The sequence below is a fragment of the Salarias fasciatus genome, chromosome 1 (genome assembly GCF_902148845.1).
Source record: "Salarias fasciatus chromosome 1, fSalaFa1.1, whole genome shotgun sequence".
Classification (NCBI taxonomy): domain Eukaryota; kingdom Metazoa; phylum Chordata; class Actinopteri; order Blenniiformes; family Blenniidae; genus Salarias; species Salarias fasciatus.
In genome coordinates this window covers 8846463-8873273 of record NC_043745.1, presented here as the reverse complement: position 1 = coordinate 8873273, position 26811 = coordinate 8846463, and the positions used below count along the sequence as shown (strand labels likewise).

At 40.0% G+C, this 26811-nt stretch overlaps 1 protein-coding gene across 3 annotated transcripts; it reads right to left on the bottom strand.

Annotated features, from left to right (window-relative positions):
* Nucleotides 1-1524: 1524 nt before the first annotated feature.
* On the bottom strand, nucleotides 1525-25998 carry LOC115388225 (prepronociceptin-like). Of its 3 annotated transcripts, none has more exons than XM_030091254.1 (3): nucleotides 25993-25998; nucleotides 6883-7016; nucleotides 1525-2135 (listed from the first exon to the last, which is right to left on the bottom strand). In XM_030091254.1, the coding sequence occupies exons 2-3, from the start codon at nucleotides 7000-7002 to the stop codon at nucleotides 1539-1541; spliced, it is 717 nt and encodes a 238-aa protein (XP_029947114.1). In that variant the 5' UTR covers nucleotides 7003-7016; nucleotides 25993-25998; the 3' UTR covers nucleotides 1525-1538. The 3 variants fall into 3 exon arrangements, with proteins under 3 accessions (XP_029947114.1, XP_029947096.1, XP_029947105.1); XM_030091236.1 differs by lacking the exon at nucleotides 25993-25998 and adding an exon at nucleotides 21283-21314; XM_030091245.1 differs by lacking the exon at nucleotides 25993-25998 and adding an exon at nucleotides 21283-21314 and having other exon boundaries at nucleotides 6883-7013.
* Nucleotides 25999-26811: the final 813 nt, after the last annotated feature.

Below are 26811 nucleotides of genomic sequence, written 5' to 3'. Positions count from 1 at the left end.
AGGAGTCTGGCTTCCAGACACAAACACCAGGATGGTGCTCACATGTACATAACATCAGTGTGGCAGACGGATCAATAGTGAGGTGGTTAGAGCTGAGCAGGCCTCCAGGTCACCATCCATTACAGCTGTTTCCCCTCTGTAGCTCCGTCTCAGTGTGTTTTAGCACAAATATAATGTGGTTTGGCTGTGTTTGACGAACTGTCATTGATCCAAGGTATACACTAAGTATATTGTACAGTAGTGCTGATGGTGCACTCAATCATTATGCCAAATCATGGAGGGAAAACCCACATTGATGACGAGTTCGATAGCAGATGAGTTATGGATCTTACCACAAGAGGGTGGTATAAGAAAGGCAGTGGATCACAAACACGTTTATCATTGAGGAGACCCCAAAGAAAGGGGTCAGCATGGAACAAGATATTCAACATTAACTTAGCAGATGAAAGAAAAAAAACAACAGGTAAGCGGTAATTGTGCTAATTCATAGTGTTGGTACTGAAATCAATGCATGACCAGCAGCTTTTCAGATGAAAATGATATCACAGAATAAGAAGGTTAAGGGGGGCAAAATCTCAAGTGATGCCACTGAAATCAGCAGTGGGTTCTCAGGAATCTGACTGCAAGCATTAAGAGAAGGAGAAGAAGAAAAGGAAATAGAAGTTAGGAACTCTGAAGAGAGTCTTTAAGCTTCATTTTTAATTGGTTCTTTAGATTGGTTAATTGATGGCAAGAGTTGAAGGTGCATTATTCAAAATGTAAGCTGAATATTATCTTGTACTACCACTTTGTGTGTGGCGTGTTGAAGCACCATCAAGATTTCTGGAAATTGGGTGTTGGTTGAAAGTGTATGGACCAAATAAACTTAAATGTGACTTTACATCTAAGACTACAAAAATCAGCTGCAACAAAAGCACTTATCAAGCCGGTACAGTTTGACTTTTTGAGAGTTGTAAGCTGTGCAAACTAATCTGCTTGATTTGTTTTTGACATTTTCTGAGCTAGTTATCTTTTGCAATCTATCCTAATTTTGTGTGTGTTGATTAATAACTAAATCAGCTTATCACTTTTGGCACAGAAATGCTGGCAGGAAGCTGGGACGGTCAAGATAAAGCGCTTGTGCAGTAACACCAACTCAAAAATACATGTAACCAAATCACACAATACTCTACATTAGCATTTAACACTAAGTTCAGCAGTGAATTGGTCGACTATCCAACAACAGTGGTCTCCAAATAAATTCTAAATAATGCTTCAGTTTTATTGTCAAGAACTCTAGACAAGACTCACTACACCCTCTTGTGGAACAAAGTGATATTATCAGACCTTACCTAAAAAAAAAAAAAAAAAAAAAGCTTTGCGGCAAAATGCATTGAGGTCTTTAAGAAGAAGCTCCGATTCTTGCTATTCTGTTTAATGTGCTAGCATACTGCAGTGTATTATTGATTTTACGGACTGTACCTTTTAAATTAGACAGATTTGTGATTGGAGAACAAAACACATAAGGTTGTTTGTATTTGATTTTGAGGGGAATTCTGCTAAACTTCATTCTGTTGCTTGAGGTCCTCTGACATGCTGTTGAACTCGGTGGCCCGAGCACTCATCCCAAGATACTGCTTCAGGAATTCGCTGAAACGTTTTTGGTTGTTCCACTTGCGGGCCGACTTCCGTATGCCAATAAAGCCGCCATACCTCTTCTGGTATGACCTGCCGGGGGACATCAGTTTCCTGTAGCCATGCCTCCCTTTGACGAACCCGCCGAATCTCTTGGAGATGCTCACCTCTCCGTCACCCTGTCCTCTCGCTGCCACGTCAACATCCCCTTCTTCCTGTCCGGCCTCCTCCTCGTCATACTCATCCTCAAGGGACAGGGTATTCTGGGAATTGTAAGCAGTGTTCAGCTGGTCACCCTCGCTGAGTGCCCGGGTGACATGATCGAACCTCTGTAACGCCATGGGCAGCCACAGACCGCCATCCGTCTGCCCCTCTTCTTCTGGGAGAAGGACCTCCGCCTCCTCCTCAGATCTTTTCCGCATGATAGCACTAAGGGCGGACGTGGGTGAGGACAACGCTTTACGGCAAAAATCCCAGATGAAGGATGGGGACACGTTGCCTTCACACTCAAGGAGACACACCTGTCAGAGACAAAGACACAAGATCATTTTCATTTTCTTCAGGAGTGAGTTCAGAGGAGTTCACCGACATCAGGACGAAGGATTCCCCCTGGACAGCAGAAACCCCAGCTGGAGTGACTTCTGTAATGGTGCTGTCAATCATGCTTTAAAGCTTGGCCAGACTGCAGTGAAATTCAGAGCAGACCTTGGCGTTTCCCTCAGACTTAAAGCGATACTTCAACATTGTGGCAAATTGGCCCATTTAGCGCAATTCCTTAGTCATTTCGAACAGCATACTTACTTTTTTTGTGAGGGCGAGCTGTTGTTTATTCAGAGGCGAGTCGGGGAAGGTTTTCGGGACGGACACAATGGAAGTGAATGGTATTTTTGTTCCCCCTCGTCAAACTCATCAAATACACAATCCAACAACCCCAAAACACTTTGGTGGACACGTTATAATCTGCACATTCACTACGCTGTGAAATATTAATGCAAAATTACCAGATTGAGTTGTTTATGCGAAGATTGCTAAGACGGAACTACTTACTAAACATGGCGTCTGGGCGTAGTGATTTCAAAAGAAAAAGTAGTTCCCAGTATTTGCTTCAATGTCGTAACGCTACAATATTATTTGTTGGTGTTCCACAGCGTAGTGAATGTGCGGATTATAACGTGTCCACCAAAGTGTTTTGGAGTTGTTGGATTTTGTATTTGATGAGTTTGACGAGGGGAACCAAAAATACCATTCACTTCCATTGTGTCCGTCCCGAAAACCTTCCCTGACTCGCCTCTGAATAAACAACAGCTCGCCCTCACAAAAAAGTAAGTATGCTGTTCGAAATGACTAAGGAATTGTGCTAAATGGGCCAATTTGCCAAAAATGTTGAAGTATCGCTTTAACTTCTTAAAGCCTTAACCTTTCGTCCAGCACCAACAAAGTCGTGATCCCAAAAATAACCAAATATATACTCAACTAATGGGATTCATTACCTGGAGGGTGGACTCTGGGACTGATGGTAATTATCAGACATCTGTATTCCAACCCAAACCAAAAGATGAACTTTTCACTTGTAAATGATGAATGGTTGAGAATTTGATTTTTGGCATGAATACTTATCAATGATTTTGTTCAGAACATTGTGTGCAGGATCCCAGACTTACTGAGGAAGTGTGAAAAATCACATTTTAGGTAATTGTATTGCTATTAGGTTTTGGAAGCAAAAATGAGGATTTATCTAATGCTTGATGCACATTTAATGAAACCTTGTGAGTTAAAAAAAAAAAAACACATTTATTGTCTGTTGAGTAAGGAAATCACTTATTTGCGTACCTGAAAAAACAGCTTGGAGAATTTCATAATTAAAAGTTCTGAATCAGCGTTGGACTGTGAACCCCTGTTGTGAGGAGTTTGCATGTTCTCCCTGTGTGCCCCTGTGTTTTCTCTAGATATCAGCTGAGATCAGGTCCAGCACCCATACGGATATAGATGCATGGATCATAGATGCATGATAAGAATTTTTTTTCTTAATTTTTGCCTTTCGTTGGAACCTTTTTTAACAACTTAACCCAGAAAAAATAAAAGTAATTGTTTTTGGTCCCAAATTAGAAAGGTCAAAGTTCAGTGTTCATCTTCACTACGTTTCACTCAGGAATTGAAATCAAAGCAGAAATCTGGGTGTAATCACAGACTCAGACCTGAAATTCAATAACCATATTAAGACAATGAACAGAATCAGCATTAATAAAGGATTTCTGCCTGAACAGGATTCAGAGAAACTTGTTCATGCATTAATTTTGAGACGGCTGAGTTATTGTAACTGTGTGGTAAAAACTGTGCCCATCTGCAGCTCATCCAGAACGCTGTAGCCACAGTCCTCATCAACACAGAGAGGGTGGCACACCATACACCTGATCTTCAGTCTCTGCACTGGGTGCCTGTGTGTCAAAGGATCCACTTCAAAGTCATCCTCCTCCAGACCCCTGAGGCCCTCAGGGAGGGGATGACTGGGTGTTCCCAGAGTCAGAAGCAAACAGGCCTTCAGGTCCTGCGCTCCTCACCTGTGGAGTCAACCTCCTGAACACCTGAGGACAGATAACATTCTCACATCTTTTAAATCTTAAAACATTTCTATTTGATCATGCTTTCCATTAAACAATAGATTTTACTTTCTCCATTGCCTTTAAATATGACATTGATGTATTTTCATCTTTTTTGTTTATTGTTTTTGTGTTGTTTTAAACAAAAGAAACAAATAAACTAAACTAAACTAAATAAAGCTTTCACTTACTCTTTCTTTATTTTATGCCTTTCCCAGTCACCATGTTTTAATGTATGTCCTTAATTTCCCTGTAAAGCTCTGTGAACTGCCTTTTCTCTGAATGAGGTTGCCTTGCAACACCTGACCATAAGGATTTCTTGAGAGTGATGGTCTTTGCTCATTAATGTGACAAAAGCAGACTGATTGCATTTTGAGCCTGTTTATGACCGATATCTCCAACTCTGACCAATTAAGTGGGCTTGTGTGTGTCTGGATGAGCATCCATTACTGCTGTGGTGACGTAAATCTGATTGTAGATCAGAAACTGTCTCCTTTTTGAAAACAGTCTGCACAGTTATGGTAGAATGTTGAAGAGCTATTGTCATAATAAATTAAACTTAAGCTTTGATCAAGATTATAATCCTGTGGTATTTTTTGGTGATATAAATTCATAGAAATGTATTCGATTTGACCTTAATAACTTTTTCACTTGATACTGTATTAATTCCCATCTTTGAGGGTATTAATAATGTTATTGATTAATTTTATCACTCACATCTCATTGCATTGCCGTTTCGAAAGGTTATAGGCAGAGGAACACAACCACCCAAACATCCACCTTTTATAAGGTTTTATCCTTTTCAGGGTTGTGGAGGTCAAACCTTCCAGCTTTCTATGGGCAAAAGTGGGGACAGCCAGTAGGTGCGAGAGGGAGGCTCTCAACAATGAAACTATTTCACATGATTCATGTCGACACTGCATGAGTGATGCAACTGCACATATTTGCTTACATGGTTGAATGCATTGCAAGAATTCAACCAAGAATTTAACCAAGAATTGAACTTCTTATCAGACACTAAAGGTAAACTGGAGCTGGTTTAAGTTTGCTCACTCTAAGTTGCAGTAAATACACCAGTGATCCAGGTGCCACACATTAACCTGAGTAGGAGATCTTTCAAGGCATTTTTTCGAGTGTGTTCCCTGTAAAGCATCTGGGAAAAAGACATGTCATTTTCTGGAGGGAAACAACCAGCAGGCGTACGCAGGGAGAGGAGAAACACACATCTATCCCCAGGAATCAATTAGCCACAACAAATTAAAACTCAAATGCCAAAAGGGTAATTTGTTGAGTCAGAGACAGTGAGGGAGCAGTAGAGAGGTCAGGATGATTATAGGAAGGTGGGGTGAGAGCGTTCCACTTATTTTATCACCAAATGAAAAGAAATTCCCAGTGGAGAGATTGTGCTTTGTGCCAGTCTGCGTCCATGTGAGTGAAATCCAGTTTTGTCAGGATGGATTATTTGGACTTTTCAATATAATTTTCACTGCAGACTTACTTGTGCAGCAAACAGTTTCTCACTAGTAACCTAAGCAATGGCTGTTTTTCCCACTCTGCCTGACAGCCATTGAACAAGGGACTGGTACCAACTTCTGCTCAGCTAAAGGTAATGTTGAAAAAAAAAAACTATTAAAACAAATGCAAACTGTCCATATGGTGCAACAATTGCAAACTATGTACAAGAAAAATGTCAAGATATCATACATCTGTAAACATTTCTCGTTTACAGATCCTCATGTCTTCCATGCCAGTTATGCAGTTGAATGCCAGATGTCCCAACTGTCTTATTTTCTAGTTGAATTAATAAATGGTTTATTTCAAGCTGATACACAATAATGACTTGCTTTTGTCAATGTTATGTAAATTTTCAGATTTAAATGGGTAGACAATATAAATATATAACTCTTATTATACAAAATGGCAGGCACCAGAAAACAGCGAATCCAACTCACCACAAGGTGGCGATCGGTCAACAGCGCTGCTCCTCTCTTCCTGAGTGTCAACCACAAAGTTGATCATCGACCTCTGACCTAGGGTGTCCCGGTGCCAAGTGCACCTGTGGACACCTCTGTGCTCAAACATGGTGTTTGTTATGGACAAGGTACCGTGAACACAGAAATCCAATAACAAAACACCACTCGGGTTCAGGTCAGGGAGGCCATGCTTCTCGGTTACCTCTTCCCAGGTCTCACAACAGAGGACAAAGACAAGTTCTACAAAATGTGGAAGATTTTCGACAACTTCCTTGAGAATAACCATGTAGTAGTTTTTGTAGTTTTTTTCTTTTTTTTTTCGTCCTTTTCAACCACGTAATCAGCCAATGCAATCCAAATGACAAGTACACTGTCTTTTATTACATGAACATGGAGTATGTAAGCTGTGTGTGAGTGAAATCCCATGGCTTTTCAGTCTCAGCTGGACACTACACTTACTGGTTCCTAATAAACAATTGCTTGAAGAAAAACAGTAAAACGTTGAACAAGCTGAATTGAACTGAGAAATCTCATTTGTTGGTGAAGAGTAGCTCCTAAACTTTAGTTGGATGGAAACTTAATCTCTCCTGCAGGCCACCTTCACCCTGTTAATGAATGTGCCTGTGTGCGTGTGTGTGTGTGTGTGTGTGTGTGTGTGTGTGTGTGTGTGTGTGTGTGTGTGTGTGCGGGCTCCTCACCACGTTATTGAAGCTGAGCTGCTTGGGCAGGATGTTGCTGCAGGACAGGCAGTCTGCCTGGCAGTCGCTCAGTCCAGGATCGCACAGGCAGAGCAGCAGCAGAGCCACCACAGTCTTCATGGTCCCACCGTCTGCTGCATCATGAAAGCACATTTCCAGGTCAACCATGTGACACATCCTGCGCCGCCGTTAATTCATTAGTATCCTTGAGGTGTGTGTGTGTGTGTGTGTGTGTGGGAGGGGGGGGGGGGGGGGGGGGGCTATGAGCTGTGGAACACAGGCTGTCTTATTCCAGTTAGATTTGCTCAACACGTGAAACTGTAAGATATTCATTTAGACTAGGAATGAACCCTTGCTACTGTGAGCTACCTGTCATGATGAGAGGATTGATAAAAGATTACAGTACAGAGCACAGCGGATCATTAAAAACAGTGTTAAGCCATGGTGGCAGGTTTTGTGTTTGCATAGTGCCGACTGACCTAAACCTCATGGTACAACCTGTGAACACAGCTGTAAAGATTCGTCACCTTTCAAGCTGATGCGATGGATCGTCTTTAACACTTTGAAATGTGGCTAAAACTTAATGACTTCTGCTACAATTTGAGGTTGTTGGTTTTCTTTTTTCTCCCTGGAATAATTGCCTCATGGCAAAAAATTGACTTTACCTTTCCTTTGTAATAGCAAACTTCTGACTGCAGCAAACATTCATTGTGTATGAATTAAAAAGAAGCCTTGAAAAAAGAATTGAAAATTTCATGCCACAAATGATACATAAGATTATTAGAGCTACTGACCATTTCTTCTGCACTCATAAGTTTGGCATTTAAGTTGACTGATGTTAAAGGTGGCTTGTGATAATCACTTGCTTAGTACTTTTTTTAAAGGGGCTGTATCATGCTTTTTTAGTCCAAACTCTAGAAATGGCATTAACATGGTAATAGTTTATTTTTGGCGCTAAGGAAAAGTCATTTTGTGTGAAATAAAGGATTTTCTGGGGCTAATTCTGAAACCCGGAAGAGAAAACGCTCTGTTTTCACGGGTGCGGGAGGGGCTGCCTCTCTGAGCAGCAGAAACACAAGCAAAGCTCAAACACACAGGCAAGAAGGAAAAAAAAACACTTTGAGGGTGTTTTTGGTGAGTACATAACTATATAACAAGGTTAAAACATACAGAAAGTGAATTTTGCATGATACAGCCCCTTTAATTAATAAAACAAAATATGGAAATGCATTAAGAAATCTAACTCTGGCATATTTATACAACTACTGAAAAAGATGTGTTGACCAATATCCATTGTCCATGATAAATAAATAAATAAATAAATAAATAAATAAATAAATCTGAGAATGTTGAGTTTTTCGACTTAGTGGCAGAGACAATTCTTCATGATAACATTGCCTCAATATATTGCTGTACTTCTGTTTGCTCGGCCTTCTGGGTGTCACAGAAAACTCCTGAATACTGTAATTATTAAATTTGTTACATCTGTTGAAATATTTTGTGCTATTGGCCATTATTCCATTATTGGTTGTCTCTACCATATCATCTTGGCTGGTGGAGTTAGCAATTGTCACCACACAAAATCATCGTTCTAGCGGAAAAAAATACATTTAATGAAAACTACATTACAAAATACAGTTTTTATTTACTTATTTTCTGAAATTGAAATTGAAAAAAAAAAATCAAAATGAAGCAAGGATTTCCAGATGTATGAGTGGAAAGAAAAAGTTATGATTATTAAAAAAAATAAATAAATAAATAAAAATTAAGCTTTTTATCAAGACATAACTTTTAGTTAACAAAAGTCTTAAAAACTTATGTTGGGGTGATGAAATTTCACAAGGCCCATTGAGGAAATTATTGCCCACTCCTGTGATAGAACGGTTCTGAACACCATCTTATGGTACTAAATGTTACTGCATGAGAAACATTTACTATAGCTGGTTGGTTTGCAAACTTTATATAAGCGTGCTGCAAATGTTTCAGTTGTGATAAAGAGTCTCAAATACATCTCCTATGTAATCAGCAGGCATTTATTAATTATTCAATAACTCAGCATTTATTTGTATTAATACTATCAGTAGGTACCGTCATGGTCATGTAGACATGTAGTTTGAGTTACTGAAAAATAAAAATAAATAAATAAAAAAAGGTAAAAAAAAAAAAAAAAAAAAAAAAAGAAGGAAGCAAGGGAGTTGGTAGGGAGCAATAAATAACAGTGACAAAAGGAAGAGGAAAATGCGATAGTTTGACCTTATTCTGGTAGAGACAGCCCAGTCTGGTGAGTGTGACGTCAGAAGCACGGCTAACGTTTTCATCTCATTAAACAAACTCGTTAACTCCTTTAATTGATGCCTCAATTAATGCCTCTGGCAACAAACTGACTCATTGTTTCTTTCTTGCTTACAAACACACACATTCCAGCCTCAGACGCACCAAACACAAATGACTCAGACAGACACACACACACACACTTAACACACGCACTCTCACCTCTCACGTCGATTTGATGTCCACACTTCATACTCATACATTCGGGTCTGAGCTGCTCACTCAGTTGAAGGTTGCCATTATCTGTAAAACTACTGTGGTGAAATTGAAGTAAAACTAATTTGTCTTTCTTCAAACAGTCTTCTGATGTCCTAGAGACTTGGAATTCAATCAGAGTAATTAAAAATTGATAAACGTATAACAGCAATACCAGTTCATTCCAATCTGTAACTAGCCATAAAGCTGCAACTCTGCAAAAATAATGAAAATTAATTAGTCCTGTGAACTAACAGCAGGAGGGTGTGTCATGTCCTCTTAATTTTCTTTCGTCTGATAGGAGAGTGGAGGGATTTGTCAGTGAAGGACAAAAGAGCAAAATAACCATTTTGGGCAGGAATGTAAGGGCGGGCCACGATTGGCAGATGGCAGTGGATTCAGACAAACAGCTTGAGTGTGTTCATTTGGCCACTATGCCGCTCATTCCCCATCTTCCCGTCAATGACGCTGACTTGGAGTCCAGAAACAGAAGGATAATGCGTGAAGGAGTCATTCACGCCTCTGTTTTCATCTGAGAGGTGGCCAGAGGACGCCAAAGCAGGTGTGGCAGGCATTTTTAATCCAGCAATAAGAGCTGACTATTAAAGAGGGGAAAAAAAGCAAAAGTATAGAACCATATCGGCAAATCCTTCTGTATAATATTCTCATTTCTAAAGCTGACCACAGTGCATATGGAAGTTTTCTTTGGGCAGAAAAGTCACATTACTCTGCAAACATGGTGACAGTGCTAGTGTTACCATTTCAGTAAACTGTATTTGAACATTTATTCATGACCACAAACTTAAAAAACACAATGTTCAGGCAAAGTATTTTTGGGATTGTACAAAGAAATCAGAAACGTAGTGTTCCTGTCTCTCGTTATCTCCAGGTGATGATGTTCTTCTGAAGGTGAAGACCCCTTAAAGTTTGGTTTCACGTATTTCTTTTTCCGGCTATAAGATGAGTTTCGTCATTAACATCGGTGTTGTGTGGCGTTCTGAGTCCATTTCTCCTGAGCCACACATCAACGTCGCTGCAGTGTATGCTGACAGGAACATGAACATCTGTTCCTCGGTCCCCCTATAAACCATTTGTGCAAACAACTTCTGATTAAATTATTTTTCCCTGATAGCAATTGCCGCCAGTCGAACTTAATCCACTGTCAGTTACTGTAAATTTGTATATTCTTTTCCTTTTGAAACACAGCGCTAAACTACTGCGATAACTACATTTCTCCGTGTGAGATGAATGTTATCTGAGCCTTTCTGATCATTTTTTGTAGCTTTAGTAGCTTTAGTAAGTATTAAGAGAAAAAAAAAGGCAAAAGCGGTATTTCTTGATGATAGTTATGCAAATGTGAAATGATGGTTTAGTGCAATGACAGGACATACATACAGAGAAGAAGAGAAGACAAGGAAATGAAACAAAATATTACAACGATGCAAATGAAGCACACATAATATGAATAAATAGCGTCGACATTTGGATGTTGGACTTTGAGTGGATGTTAACTTTCATGTTGAATCTGATGTTCTTAAAACAGGTAATTTTCTGTTTTACTTAAATTATGTATGTGTTGGTGGAAATCTATCATCTGGTTTTTCTTTGACTTACTGCTTTCGATATAAAGCCATTCATTCTGTGACAGCTTTGCCAAAATTCTCTTGACATGTCTAAATATTGGCTTTCTGTAGTGGAATGTCATCCTCCTCCCTTTGCACGTGCATTACCTGGTCAAAGAATTATTAAGCAATTAAAAACAAAGTAGTCCCAACAATGGTTTCTGGTATTTCAGGCATTTTTGTGTTCACAGTGTTAAGAAATGTTTGAGTCTGTAAAAAAACAGTATTTAAAGTCAGGATTGGTGCTTGTTGGGAGCAAAGCTTTCAGTTCACTGTTCAGAGTATCTGGTTGCAGATTACGTCACCGGCACCAGATGGTAGCTTGTATCGACTCTTTTGGCTTCACTTTTAGAAAGGGGAAGGAAATCGTGACATACAATCCATCTTTCATGCAGTCTATGACTTGGACAAGGATGCTATGTGGTCATTCAAGTTGGATGATTGCTAACTTCATGGTAATCCATCTCAATAGTTGCATCGTTTATGAGACATTTGACTCAGATTCGGTGCCGGGCTCATGGTGCTAATGAAGGACAAATTAGAAGATGCCAAAGTCATTCAATCGTCATTCCCTCAAAAATTACATCTGTCAGCCTCAAAGCGAAAGAACTAACCACATCAACCAAGCCCATGTGCATCTCAAGGTTTCAATTCTTTTTTTAGCCGTAACATCAGGATGTTTACCTCAATACCTGAGGCGCTATAGCTCCGTGAAAACCAATTCAAAAATGAACCAGGGAATATGTCTGGACAGCTGTCAGTAACAGTTTAAGGATCAGTCCGGAGACTCCACCGAAGGACCGGAAAAAGTTACGACTGTAGCTCAGCTGAATACCAGCAGATCCTATTGAACCAGTTAATACTTAAAGCGATACTTCAACATTTTGGCAAATTGGCCCATCTAGGGCAATTCGGTAGTCATTTAGAACAGCATACTTACTTTTTTTGTGAGGGCGAGCTGTTGTTTATTCAGCGGTGAGTCTGAGGAGAGCTTCACGGCGGACATAATGGAAGTGGATGGTACAGTAGCTTCCCTCGTCAAACTCATCAATCCAACACAATCCAACAACCCCGAAACACACTTTGGTGGACACGTTATAATCCCCACATTCACTACGCTGTGAAATATTAATGCAAAATTACGAGATTGAGCGTTTTTTTACGAAGATTGCTAAGACGGAACTACTTACTAAACATGGCGTCTGGGCGTAGTGATCTCAAAAGAAAAAGTAGTTCCCAATATTTGCTTCAATGTCGTAATGCTACAATATTATTTGTTGGTGTTTCACAGCGTAGTGAATGTGTGGATTATAACGTGTCCACCAAAGTGTGTTTTGGGGTTGTTGGATTGTGTATTTGATGAGTTTGACGAGGTGAAGCAACTGTACCGTTCACTTCCATTATGTCCGCCGTGAAGCTCTCCTCAGACGCACCGCTGAATAAACAACAGCTCGCCCTCACAAAAAAAGTAAGTATGCTGTTCTAAATGACTACCGAATTGCCCTAGATGGGCCAATTTGCCAAAATGTTGAAGTATCGCTTTAACAACCAATCTTTGAATAAATACTTTGGGGCTGTTTCCCGTCCTCTAACGCCATACACCTCAAAATGAAGCAGAGTCCTCATCTTCCCTGTGGTTTCATGCCATGGTCTGCCAGGTTCTCTGAAGAGCCTTTAAAACTAATTATTCTGCTTTTAATTAACTGATTAACCACTAAATAAGCCAGTTAATTAAGTCATTGCTGCGTGGGGCTGCACCCAAGGCGTATGGAGGTCCTGCAGTCTGTAGACGATGAGTCCATCCGTACTATCTCTCAGCCTCTCAGGTGGGCTCCTGAAGCTCCGAGGGCATGCGAGGTGCCTGTGTTCTGTCTAGTCGAAGCACAAAAAGAACATTTCAGTTTTGTGGAATGTTTCATTTTTAATGACAAACTTCAGTACTTTATGCTAAGATGTACAAACTTTGGAAAGAAGCCAGGGAACAGACTGGGAGAGAAAAAAAATGTTTTAATCTTTTTGTCTCAAGTATAAAAGGTCAGAAATGTGGAGCCCAATCATTTCATAGATTGTTGCAGTTAAATGCAATTTATGTCATTACTGTTTAAGTTTCTGTCAATAATAATATGATTGAGGAATTTTTGCCATGAAGTGCACACTGGATTTCGTGATAACCCATGTTGCTCACAAACGTGGCTCCAATTAAAAAGCAACATGCACAGGCTTTTGTCCAGGATGAAAAATGTCTCAACCAGAGAGCACTTGGAAATCAGGCTGATGTTTATAGTCTGGTCTGTCATGTTTATGCCTGGAAACCTTTTGGTTCATGTCTGGTCTTGTCCCATCTACTTATATTCGCCTTGTCAGCTTTATGTTTCATGTTTTCTGATGTGCCAACTTCATGTCTGGCTAAGATCTTTACATACTTTACAAGAAGGGAGAAATCCATTCCATACTTTGTTCTCAGCACCTCGTCTGAACAGCACTTCTTCTCTATTGTAATACCTGACAACCATTTTATAATTCGTCAGAAGTTTGAAATGTAGTTAATGTGGAAAAAACAGGAGCCCTCAGAGGACTTTTCCAATAGTGTTGCACTTTATTTTGACATGTTCCTTTCAGATTAACTTTGTTCTTCATTTCTCCATCTTTTGAAAATATATTTCTTTCTTGTTGTTCACCTTGTCTGCGGTGTGTGGATGTCTGCTCTGTCCACATCCTTCCTGTCCAGGTGTCTTGTTGCTCCACCCTCTTAGTGTCTTGTTTGCACCTTCACAAGTCAGCTGTGCTTTATCAGGAACAATCCAGGTGTGGAAGCGGTGCTTGGAAACACTGAATCTGCAACTTTGTAAACATGCTAAGACTCGAAATGGGGCAAAACCAAACGCAACTTTTCTGAAACGCTTCCACTGCACATGTGCACCATGGCCAAAGTAAAGAGTTCTTAAGCTCATGCACTAATACATAAACAAGAACAACATTTGAAATGTTGCTGTGTAAATGCAGCTCTAGTCTGTACTCAAGCCTTCGTGTTTGCCTTGTTTTTGTTCTGGTTTCCACCCCTTCATTAACATGTTTATTTAATTGCAACCTTTTAGTTACAACAAAGGATGTTCCACCAAACTCAAGTCACCCACTGGTCTGATCCACAGTGTCCTCACTCTCTGAGCACAGCCTTGAGGAATTCTTAAACTGTCTCACAGCATCTCATCAAGTTTTTCACGAAACGTTTTCCTCCATTATTGCTATTTTCTCATCAAGAATGGAAATAAAAAAAAATAAATGACTCCCTGCTGAAGCACGACTTAAAGCCGGATTATTCACGCGTGGTTGAACGGACGAGCACATTGCATCCGTCTTGGACTGTTGGTTTTTCCTTTTTAAAACCGAACTGCAGATTATTGCATAACTTGTGTGATCAGCACAACGCTACGCCCCACAGCTCTTCGTCAGTACCCACACTCTGCTCCGGCTGAATGTTTGCTCTGTTTTACCACAAATGTTAGAATTCTGAAATACCAGCAAGAAACAGACGATCCCAAATGAAGATGCTTGGAAACACAAGCCAGTGGCTTGGCAGCAAATGTGTTTTGTAGAAGATATCATTCACTTATTTAACCTATTTGTGTTTTCTGTTATTTCACTATATCCGAAATTGAATTGGTTCTGTTTACATAACCTGTCATTGTGGTGCATTCGTGGTGTGAATATCTCATCTACAGAAAATGCAAATAGCAGCAGATCATAATCATTTCAAAACTGACATAATGGGATTTGTCCCAAATAGACAATGGGAAATTTTTGTTGCGCTTTAGCTGTCACACAACGGTGCTCAGAGCTGCAACTGCACATGCACACCGCAGCTATAGTGAATAATGAGTAGATGAATAACAAAAACAACAATGCTTTTCTCCAGAGTGTCATGACTCCCAGTCCAGATTCTCCTGGACTAGGTAGTTATCCAGCTTCATCGTCTGCACATACTGTACATACGTATTGTTCTGTGTGTGTGTTTGTGTATGAATTAATAACAAAAACAAACATAACACAGTGTCTTTAAAGTGTGAAATATTGAGGTTGATTGGAAAAATAATTTAGAGAGAAATTATGAATTGTAAATTGTTTCTCTAGAGAAGTTCCAGAATATTTCAAAATATATACAAATTTACATTATAGGTATAATATAAAAGTTGCTTTTGATATTTTAGATTGTCTTCAGCACTATGACAGGAATCAGGCCCACTGTTTGTTTTGTCTCTCTGATCACCAGAATAAGGTAGATTTAAAGTTTCTAACTTTAGCTTCAGCAGAAGAACAATGGTTTCCAACCTTAAACGGAGGCAGGACGGCGGCTTTAAAAGAAAAACTGTTTACAGTGACAAATTAGGGAGTATTCATGATTTTCGTTTTGTTGGCTGACAAGTCGGTTTGACAGGTAATTAAACGTTAGTTAGTCTTCCACGAGCAGCCAGAGTGCTTCATCTTGTCAGGAGAGTCACTTTGACTGACAAATTGTCATCAGCCCACTCGCAATACATTGTGTTGCTTTGTTGTAGTATTGATGTCTATCTGGCAAAGTGGCAGTGGTCATTCATTTAACACATTTCAGGCCAGCGGATCTATGCTTTCAGAAATCGCTCATTTATATTCGAAACTTGTCTACCTGTTTACTCTCTTGTTAGAATGTGCTTTATTTTAGGATCAACACTTCAGGCTTTTTGAAATTTTGTTCTTACAGCCTCTCTTCTTATTTTCTCTCTCCTACAGAATAACTCCTGCAGGTAGTTCATGTTCAGGCTCCACAAAAGCGATAAACTCATTCATCCAAATGAAAAAACAGGCCGTTATACATTACTTGTTTGTCTGTATCAGTATTACTGTTTCTATGCCAAGATAGTAATCGATATAATACCAGACATTTAGTGTCCAGACACTTTTCTAGTAAGATTATTATAAAAATGTGGATTTATTGCAATAATGGAGCCAGACACTGATAGTACAGCTGCGCTGTTATTGGTGCAAGCCGATATTTATCACATCCTGATTATTGTCTCCTCGCTGGAAGTCACTTCAGCTGCGAGCTGCACGGATGCTCGCAGATGTATTGCAGAGCTGCTGCTTGAAACAAATCTGAGGTTAGAAGAAACATCACGAAGAAGCCTTTTCTACCCACCCCCCACAAGGCGCCCGCTGTCAATCAGGCAGTGCAGGACGTGGCAGCTGAAGCCATTACAGGCAGACACGCTAAGCTAAATCAATTTGCCTTCTCAATGCATCTAATCACCTAAGGTCGATTGATGGTGAAGAGGTGGCTCTTGCACACTCACTCAGGGGTCACCGCAGACTCATTTCTTATTGATTTTTTTGTTTATGCTTTGAGATGAGATTAAGGACTATAATTTTTGATTTTATCATCCCATCTGCCTAAATTTCACCTTCACCCTCCTTGTTTCCCTCTACTAGTTTTAGAATGTGATATATTATTATTGGCTCAATATATATGATTGTGAGATTACTATGAACACCAGTAGGGCAGGTATTTCCACACATATAGCCATTATGTCTTTGTTAAACAGGGATGTAAGGGTGATGGTTGCTTTACATCCAACTTACAACCCTTGATTCAATTGTGTGTATAATCTATTAATAACTGTAGCAAACAGACCAATGAAGGTCCACAACAATATGAGAGCAATGCTTTCCATCTATTGTCTCATAATGTGGTTACATTATTCAAAAACCTGTAAAATGCTAATAGTCTTGTAAACACTATTTGTTCAATATGACCACAGGAATGTTTTTCCTTTGTGTAGTTAAGGTGAGCTTCCATTAACAAAACTGTGGATAAAACAACATAAAATCACTAAAAACTACCAAAATCTAAGTATTTTAGTTGCACCACAATTCAAAACGTCAAATGTATGTTTTCACACTCATTGATCCCCTTCTCTAGGCTTCTTGCATCTGTGAGTTTGTGACACTTTAACTGTCCCCAATACTCAGTGAAGTTTACAGAAGTCCTTCCCAGAGTGTTGGTTTTTCTAAAGACCTGCTGAGATGTTTAGATCAGAGATTATTGCTGCACACTTTGAAACAGTTAGTTCTCTCCTTTCTTGTGTTTGTTTTGACTTTTTGTCCTGGTCAGAGACTCATGAGTACTTATTGCAACACGCTCTCAGGGAAACATAATTATATGTTAGTGGTTTATGGGACCTTGTCTCTCCTTTGCCACCACTCAGGCCGTGATGATAATTGTCATAGCAACATTGTTTGATCGGATTCTACAACAGTTTTTAAAGTTTCAAAGCTTTGTCAAAGATGATTTGGGTGAATTTTTACAAAAAGGCGCGAAAGCATTTAAGAAACTTCACAGCGTTGAAATATACCAATATTTATTTGAAGGTCACTCGTCTTTTTATTTTGCACAGCAGTTTATATACTACCTGATGCACTGTAACATCCCACCATACACATTTTATTCTTTTGCTGTCTGTGTCTGAACTGAATTTTGTTAGTGTTTCGACAAATCTGCTCACGGATAATCACCATACATATATCCAACTCAAAAACATAGCATGGAGATTGATAAAATCACTTTTTTAAACAGGCATTAAATCAGTGTTAGTGCCTCATTTCCTGGTCCATTCCTTCACACAAATAGTTGGTGATTATAATTTGGCGAGAGTCGAGTGGAAGTTGTGGATACAATGCTCTCCATATTTGCGTCTGGTTAAATATGAGCAACAATAGAGATAAGAAGAGAAAACCATTTCAGTTTTGGTGAATCTAAATGAATGTAATGTGTTTCAACCCTCAGGATCTGGAGGATCCTAATCTTTCCTTGAGTAGGGAAAAATGCAACTGAGGTTTAAAAAAACATGCTAACATGCAGACATCTTGACTGTTGTTAAAAATGTGTTTTAACTTGCTATACCGTTGTAAAGGAATATGATTTAAAACTGTACTTATTAGTTATATTTTAACATTAACAGAATAAATAACTTTGATCTACTAATAAATGGGACTGGTTTTCAAATACATCCGTTTCATTAGCTAAACCAACAGCCGATGAATGAAGGAGGCTGAAGAAAGGTCAGGGTTTGTCTGCTCAGTCCGCCTGGAGCCACTTGAGTGTGTAACCAGAGGAGAATAGAGGAGCGCCGGCGGCAGCGAGGAGATTTAAAAAGTCATCGGTAAAACTCTCCCCTCATAAATGGAAGGACGGGGACCCCGCTGCGGCAGGAACATTGTTTCCTCGGATTAACTCCACACGTTTACAGCCAATTTCAGCGCAACTGTCAGGGTTGTGTGCGCCCGCCGCATGAGCGTGACCTGTAATCCTCCCCTCCATTTTCCCCATCTGGCCTCTGATCTGGACAGGTTAGCAGGGGCCAGGGTGGTTTATCCATGAAGTTAATGAGGTGTGCAGCACTGCGGAGGGAGTCAACCAAATTCACTGATACCGATGAGGGGAGGAGGCGAATTCAAGAGGGATTTTAAAGCAATACGACTCGTGAGACACGGACTGTTGCAATAATTTTGTATGTATGATTGTGCATAATACTACAAACACAATTGCAGCAACTGACTTCTTTGTATGTCATCAGTTTTGCTATCTTATTTAAAGTCTAAATTAAAAGTTGTGCCTTTTTTTAAAACAACGTTATCTTGTTTGGTCTTGAGAAAGATTTGACTGTCAAACAAAAACAAAACAAAAAAATGCAACGAAGGACCAAGAGCCTCCAAAGAGTCGTCTTTTGGATATTTCAGACATTTGAAAGGCGTTGAAACTCATTTCTTTGTTTCTCTTGGTCCCCTAAGTTATTGTCGCCTTGTCAGTGTGTGGTGAAGTTACCTGAAGGAACACAATACCCTCAAAACAACAACAAAGGACGGTCGTCAAGAGAAGAGAACATGTTTTCAGAACTGTGCGCTTCAGTCGATACCCAACATGTTCCTCTGCGCACGCTAGTTTAGAGTTTTGGCTGCTCTTGCAGTGGTTTCCCTTCAACTTAAATCTATAATATCATCTCACATAAGCTACAACTGTGACTTTACAATAAATAATTCAGAGGAAAATGCTTCATCCATGATAAAGTTGATAGAGCATAATTTAAAGCCAATCAGAGGAGCAGCTCTACACTTTGCTAGAGAGAGAGAGCTGTTTGTTTGCCTCAAAGTGTGAGAAAGCAGTTCCTGTTGAAATCGACCTTGTTTCAGCCTGAGTACTCTCCTACATGTGTTTTGCCTGAGAGGTTTAAAAAATAGAAAACATAATCTGATCAATGCCCCACAAAAATTCCGATCAGGTAGACGTCGGCGGGGGGGCAACACAACCCTTTCTCTGGCAGTTCACCTGCGAGCGTGAAATTTCGCACGTAGCCCTCGTTTACGGAGCTATGCTCAAGGTCAAATGAAGAGCGAGCCTCCAGGCGAAACACCAACGTGACGCTGATTATTCAATGCGGGGAAAAAGGAGAGGTGCAAGGTGAGGCCTTGTCTTCAAGTTTGTTGATTTCATTACAGTTTCCTAACTGCGTTAGCAAACGGTCCACAGCTCTCAGCCATAAGTGTTAAATGTAAATGTATGCAGGAGAGAAATACATCACGAGTCGACAGCTTCGTCCACCTCTACAAAAACCATTCATCTGCTGCCAACATCATCTTAATATTGAACTTAATATTACTGCTTTTAAAAGAAGACAATGAGAAAAAAAACTGAATTATTTCATAAGATGCTCAATTGACGACCAGTGTCCATCAATTACATCAAACAAACTATCAAAGAATAAATTGTATTCAAGTAAATGAGTAAATAAGAGGAGCAAATAATATTTTCTTACCAAACCCTCCAACGGTCCAGACTCATGATGAGTGCCGGGGTCTACAGCTGAATTAAGACCCACATGTTCCCTGACACTCTACTCATTTTAACCTTATTTCATGTTGTTTTTGTGACTTACATTCATTGCCGCCAGAAGTCGTATGACTTCTGCCTTGTGACCGATTGCTTCATGTTCTCCCTGTGTGTGTGCTGGGTAAGGTCGTGCTCAGGCTTCCTCCCACAACACACAGACATGCTTGGTGGTTCATCAGTGACATTCAGATGTAAAGCGGTGTGTGTCTGATTGTGTGTCTTTCTTTATGAATGTGTAACTGGTGTGCGGTGTGTACTCTGCTATGCCCGCACTCAGCAACCCTAAATTGGATGAAGCAGTATCAGAGCAGGTTTTTTTTTGTTTTTTCATACTTGAAATTGTATAAATGTAGCTTACCTGTCAGTAGTTTCATGAATTAGTTCATATAATTCATTTCAAATGACTTTCAGAGGTTTTTATAATGCATCATTTAGATAACATTGTCAATAATCAATAATTTTGTGTCACATAAATGCCTCTGATCATCTAAAAATAGCCACCTGATGAACTGTGACCTCGATGGAGCAATGAGCATGAACCCAAACTGCCTTGAACTGTCAATGGTGTAAACCGCATCTTTCTACAAAGATTCTCCCTTTAGATGTGGGACTCAGGAAATCAGACCATAGTGATCAATGAGTTATCAAACCACCTATTTGCGACCTTTCTCCCTCTTTCTGTAACATACCAATGTTCCTGCTAAACAAACTGCAGCCTTTCTTGCCTCGTTCTTCCTTTTTAGTGCTCATCTGTGCTGCTTTTTAATCCAGCCACAGAAGTGGCCATAACAGGCTGGTCTGGAAGTGATTGTAATAAACATGCAATCAGTGACCACATCACTTGTTTTAAGTTGGTTTCTCACCTCCTGTCAATCATCAAGTTAAACAGTGTGTTCCACCTAAACACTGATCAGCATGATTACGAGTGCCCTGTCCTGAGGAGTCAAAAGGTCACGGCGCCGCAAGAGTAACAGCAGCTATTATCCCGGGGAAACTCCGTTTGGCGGCGGATGATGGAGAAGTGATGGAGACTGATTAGGGAAGCACGACTCTTGACAGAGTGGACAAAAGCACACAAACACATCGCTCGCTCCCATTGTCCTCCCTCGTGTCCCACTGCTTCTGCTGCACTCGGCTTATATTATTATTCTTAGGACTCTAATTCTGACTGACTCTGCAACATCACCAACACTGAAGGATTAAAAGCACAATAAAGCATTAAATTTAAAGTATAACTGAGCATTGAATTTTTTTCTTTCGTAATAAAAAACTAAATTCCAAGAAAAAGTCTGTATCAAAGGTCAGAAGTCATCTTTTCTTCCCCCGCAGCGTCCTTACCTGTGTGGAGGGGGAGCTTGTAGGTGCCAACAGGAGGGTCGTCCGGGGTGCAGGTTGAGCCTGGTCGCCGTATGTTTCCTTCTCTCAGTCTGTCTGCTTGTTCTGGCTACGTGGAGGATTGAGGCAGCCGCTCTTATAGGGACCCACCCCTCGACTTCAGCCTCCCCCTCTCATATTCTCTCACTCCCTCTCTCTCTTCCCATCTCACTCTCTTTCAAAAGTCCCTCTTTCACAAGAGAGAGGGATGCAGAAACCGAGGGGAGGAGGGGGAGGGAGAAGATGGGTGAGGAGTAAACGAGGGAGGAAGAGGAAGCTGGAAGATGGAGTAAGAAGGTAACCAGATGAATAGAAGGAGAAAAACAAAGGGGTGAGCAGGGGGGAGAATTCACTCGGCAAAAAGAAAGGTTTAAGAATGGTAACTTGTTTCATTCAAGTGTTTCTAATCTTGTGGCAGTTGCGTGAGGCAAACGAAATTATGTGATTTCAATCTGGGAAAAGATAAAAACCTAGTAGAGAAGTCTTTAAAAAATATTGCAAAAAGTGTTTTTAGACATCAAAATATTTTTTTCAATCTATTTTTATGATGCTTTTCCCACAAATAAGCAATTAAATGATCTTTTAAATTTATTATTGTTGCCATTCATCCAAAAATGACATTTAAGCTGTCGACACAAATCAGTGTGTGTGTGTGTGTGTGTGTGTGTGTGTGTGTGTGTGTGTGTATGTGTGTGTGTGTGTGTGTGTGTGTGTATTTGTGTGTGTGTGTGTGTGTGTGTGTGTGTGAACTCAGTGAAGCACACGCATGACTGTCAAACACTGTGCACAATTCTGCCATGTTATTTAATCAATTTTACACTTACACAAATGCGCGCGCACACACGCACGCACGCACACACACACACACACACACACACACACACACACACACACACACACACACACACACACACTTACTTTCTGATATTGAGCACAACATCAGCAATCTGCTTGAATGTCTTTCCAATAAAATCAGTGAACTACGATTTTGTCTCAGGTCTGAATCTGTTTGAGGGCCTTTCAGTGTGGAAATTGCATGGTCTCCCTGAGCATGCAGGAGTTCTCTGTGGATAATTTATGCTCCTTCCACAGCCCAAAATCATGTAAGAGGCCAACTGGTCCCTCTAACCCTAACTCTTAGGTGTTAATGTGTGTGTTTGTGTCTCTGTTGTACCCTGTGGTGGACTGTCCACGGTGTGCTACTGTTCTATTGACAACGACTAGTCTCTTGTTTGATTAGCGAATTAAATCATAGTAATTACAGCAAATATATATCTAACCCAGAGCTCTTGATCTCCAACATCCAGGATAATGGTTTTTGTTTTTGTTAGTTCATGTCAGGTTTTATGCTTGTTGTTATTAGCTGGTGTCCAACCTGTGTAACTTCACTCCCAAATACTTGATGTAAGTCTGAGTCTGCTTTGTTAGTTTGCTTCCTGCCTTGTTAGATTCATCCTGCTCGTTAAATAGATCCTGCCTTGTTTCGACTGCTTCTAAACTAGTCTGTGATAAAAAAAAAAAAAAAAAAAAATCCACCAAAATGCTGTAACACTTTAGGCATACATATGATATTTAAATGAAACCGGAGGGGGAAAAAAACAACAATATTTTCATCATTTCAATGCTTATGTAACAAATACATGTAAATTTGAATTGTCTCAGTCAAGTGATGCTTAACCCAAACAAACCCCCCCATGATATCAGTGTTGTTCCCATTATGAAAAAGGGAAGCCATTTGTGGTAATGTTCATATATGTCCTTATACGTCCCAGCACTGACGTAGACCTACTGCAGTCACTGAACCAAATCACTTTACACAGAGCAGAGCCGATACTATGAGCCAGGATTTACTGAAAGCTAACCTGCTGCGGAGCAGGTTATGTTCTTAATAAGAGATCAGTGATTATGGAAGTTCTGCCCAGTGGTGCGTGGATCATTAGAAGAGGGCTTCAGAAAGAGTTTTTTTCAGGGAGGACTGCATCAATAAAATGAAGTATAATAAAATAAAATGCTTTGAAGTATTTTTTTGTACTGATTGACTTGCTCCCAAGTCTGCTTACTCCACTCGGGTTGCATTTGAAGTAACAATGTTACTAATAATGGTCAGAAATGGCATGACTGCAAAAACATGAATTCGGCACAACTACTCATGCTGTCATGGTGAGAGTTTAACATTCCACCGTAAAAATGCATTCACACTGAGCCTCAAAAGTTCTCTAAAGAAAATATAAACAAAAAGAATGAAACGTGTGCCATCTTAAAGTGAAATTGAGTGATCAGGGTGCTGTCCATTCAGAATGTCTGATGAATTATTATTGTATAATCGCATGAATTTAGGCATTGACAGATTCGGCTATTCTCTGCCAGCATTCTTTCCTGGTTTGTGTTGCAGTAACAGTGTTACCTTCGGCCTGGACCAAGACGCTGGATTTTTCATAATTGTGCAGAATGACTGCTCCTCCGTAGTAAAATAAATTGTCTAACCTTGACTCTTGTTTCAGGCTCTGTGGCTCCCTCTCCTCATGTTTGATTGCTATTTCATGCCTGGATGTCTTTCACCTGTGCCTAATTGTGATAGCAGTCACCCGGTGCCTTGGGTTTATATGGGGCTGTCCTTTTGTGTTCTAGTAGTCGGTTTATCCTGTGTTTTGTGTGACTGTGTTATTCTACTCTGCTCCTGCATCTCTGCTGTCTGCTGCGCCAGCTCTGTGCTTTTGGACTTAGCGCCTGAGTCTGTGGCCAACTCAGAACTCTGCTGTATCTTTGGACATTCAAATTTTAGTTTGTTTTTGGTTTTCATGGACAGTAAAATGAGTTTTACTCTCTACCCTGGCAGTGCCTGGCTCCTTGGGTCCTTGACATACATAGCTCTGGGTGATTTCTCCATGTTTGTGATTGATCAGACAGTGCAAACTCGGCTTCCTTTTATGTGTATGCGCACTGATCACAATTGGAAAATGCTGGGTTGAATTCCAGAGTTGATGATGCGCCTGGTAGGACTTCTCACCAAAAGGACAGTGCATGTCTGGGTAAGTCAAACTAGAAAACTGAGATATCCAGGGTGTGTGATATGGAGTGAAATTAATGCCAAAACCTCACCAACACAAAAATGTGTTTTATTCACAGCCAATGATTCACAAACAAAGTCAGTGTGTTTTGCAAAAGCAAAATGTCATTCACAGCTAATGCACTTAGGTTTGTTCATCAAAAAAATGTTCCACAAATTAAAAAAAAAAAATGACATTTTGCTTTTGAAAAACACACTGAGTTTGTTTGTGAATCATTGGCTGTGAATAAAACACATTTTTTGTGTTGGTGAGGTTTTGGCATTAATTTCACTCCATAGTGTGAATCCAGGCCCCTTACGTTCAGGAGATGAGCTATATGTTCATCTTTACAGGCTGGTCTCCATCATGGGTAGATGTTTTGATCAATCCTGAGGGAGAAAGAAAAAAAAACCTGTATTATGACTTATGTGACTTGATTAACATAATTTGATGAGCTTGAACATGTGTTCAAAATGAATACAAAATGACTGACAGTGTGATAACAAAATGATTGGGAGTAAACCTTTTGTTAAATCACATTTGACTGAGTATATGGCAATTTCTAGATTCAAGTCAGAACTTGATTAAAAGAAATCTATAACATGCAATAAGTTAATCAGCAAAACAGTTTTTTGTTTGTTTTTTTCCTTAAAATTATTCTTTAATGTTGATCCCCACACCCACCGTCCTGCTGGAGTCATTACAGCAGGTTTACATCTTCTCTGACCCTTGTCTTGGTTTGATTTATAACATTTAAAGTACAAAACCCAAAACCAGTGAAGTTGGCACGTTGTGTAAATTGTAAATAAAAACAAAACACAATGGTTTGCAAATCCCTTTCAACTTATATTAGGCTGAATACACAGCAAAGACACGATACTTAATGTTCGAACTGTTCAACAGTGGTTTTTTTTGCAAATATTATCTCATTTTGAATATGATGCCTGCAACATGTTTCAAAAAAGCTGGCAGAAGTGGCAAAAAAAGTCTGATAAAGTCAAGGAATGCTCATCAAACACTTACATGGAACAGAGGAACAGGCTAATTGAGAACAGGTGGGTGTCATGATTGGGTATAAAAGCAGCTTCCCTGAACTGGTCAGTCATTCACAAACAAGGATGGACGAGGGTCACCACTTTGTGAACAAACGTGTGAGCAAATTGTTGCACAGTTTAAGAACAACATTTCTCAACGAGCTATGGCAAGGAATTTAGGGATTTCATCATCTACGGTCCATAATATCATCAAAAGGTTCAGAGAATCTGGAGAAATCCAAAGCGTGAAGGCCAAAAACCATGACCTTCAATCCCTCAGGCGGTACTGCATCAAAAACCGGCATCACTGTGTAAAGGATATCACCACATGGGCTCAGGAACAGCCACTGTTAGTAACTACAGTTTGTTGCTACATCTGTAAGTGCAAGGTAAAACTCTACTATGCGAAGCGAAAGTCCTTTATCAACAACGCCCAGAAACGCTGCCGGCTTCTCTGGGCCCGAGCTCATCTAAGATGGACTGATGCAAAGTGGAAAAGTGTTATGTGGTCTAACGAGTCCACATTTCAAATTGTTTTTGGAAAGTTTGGTCGTCATGTCCTCCGGACCAAAGAGGAAAAGAACCATCCGGACTGTTAAAGGCTGTAAGCAGCGTGGGGTGAGCGGCGGACAAACAGTGAGCACTAAGGGATGAGTCCGAGGTTGAGTGGTCCACTTCTTTTATTTTTCTTGTGCAAAACAAAGATAAAGTGCCAAAAAAAAAGTGCATAGGAGGATTTTCTCAGCAGTTGAGTTTCACCACCAGCAGCAGCCCACAGCTGCCACTACCACCACAATCACTATCCCTCTTGACTGAAGGTCTTCAGGCCCTTAAATACCTTCAGCCTAACAGGGTAAAAACCATAAAACTCCAAGAGGTATAAAACATAATATTTGATCACTAAAGCTATGTTAAAATCCCATACTTAAGAATAAACCAAACTAATGACTCAAATAAATACATGAAATCCTAAACCATATCTAAAATACACTCACTGCATCAATGCGAACACCTAAAAGAAAGCCAATTAAAACCAGGCCCATGTGTTTCACGTTCCCAATTTTGATTTGTCATGTGTTTGACTTGCAGGTCCGCTGCCATCACCACACCCGACCGGACCCACAGACAAACAGCCTTCAATAAATAAATGAATAATTTAAAAGACAATCATTGTGCAAATTATTCTTTATGTGCAAATCAGCTTTCTTTAAAGTTCTGTGTGCAATGCAAAGTGCAATGTGAATGAGAAGAAGTGTCTCTGTGCAAAATGCAGTGCATGTCCCTCGTGACGAACGGCCTGTTCATCACATAGGTGCAAAGTTGAAAAGCCACCCTGCATGATGGTATGGAGGTGTATTAGTGCCCAAGGCATGGGTAACTTACACATCTGTGAAGGCACCATTAATGCTGAA

Excerpts from the sequence above, each read along its gene's own strand:
- LOC115388225 (XM_030091254.1), bottom strand. The coding sequence starts at position 7,002 with ATGAAGACTGTGGTGGCTCTGCTGCTGCTCTGCCTGTGCGATCCTGGA. Across the intron at positions 2,136-6,882 it reads AGCTCAGCTTCAATAACGTG|GTGTGTCTCCTTGAGTGTGA; the intron begins GTGAGGAGCCCG and ends TGTCTCTGACAG.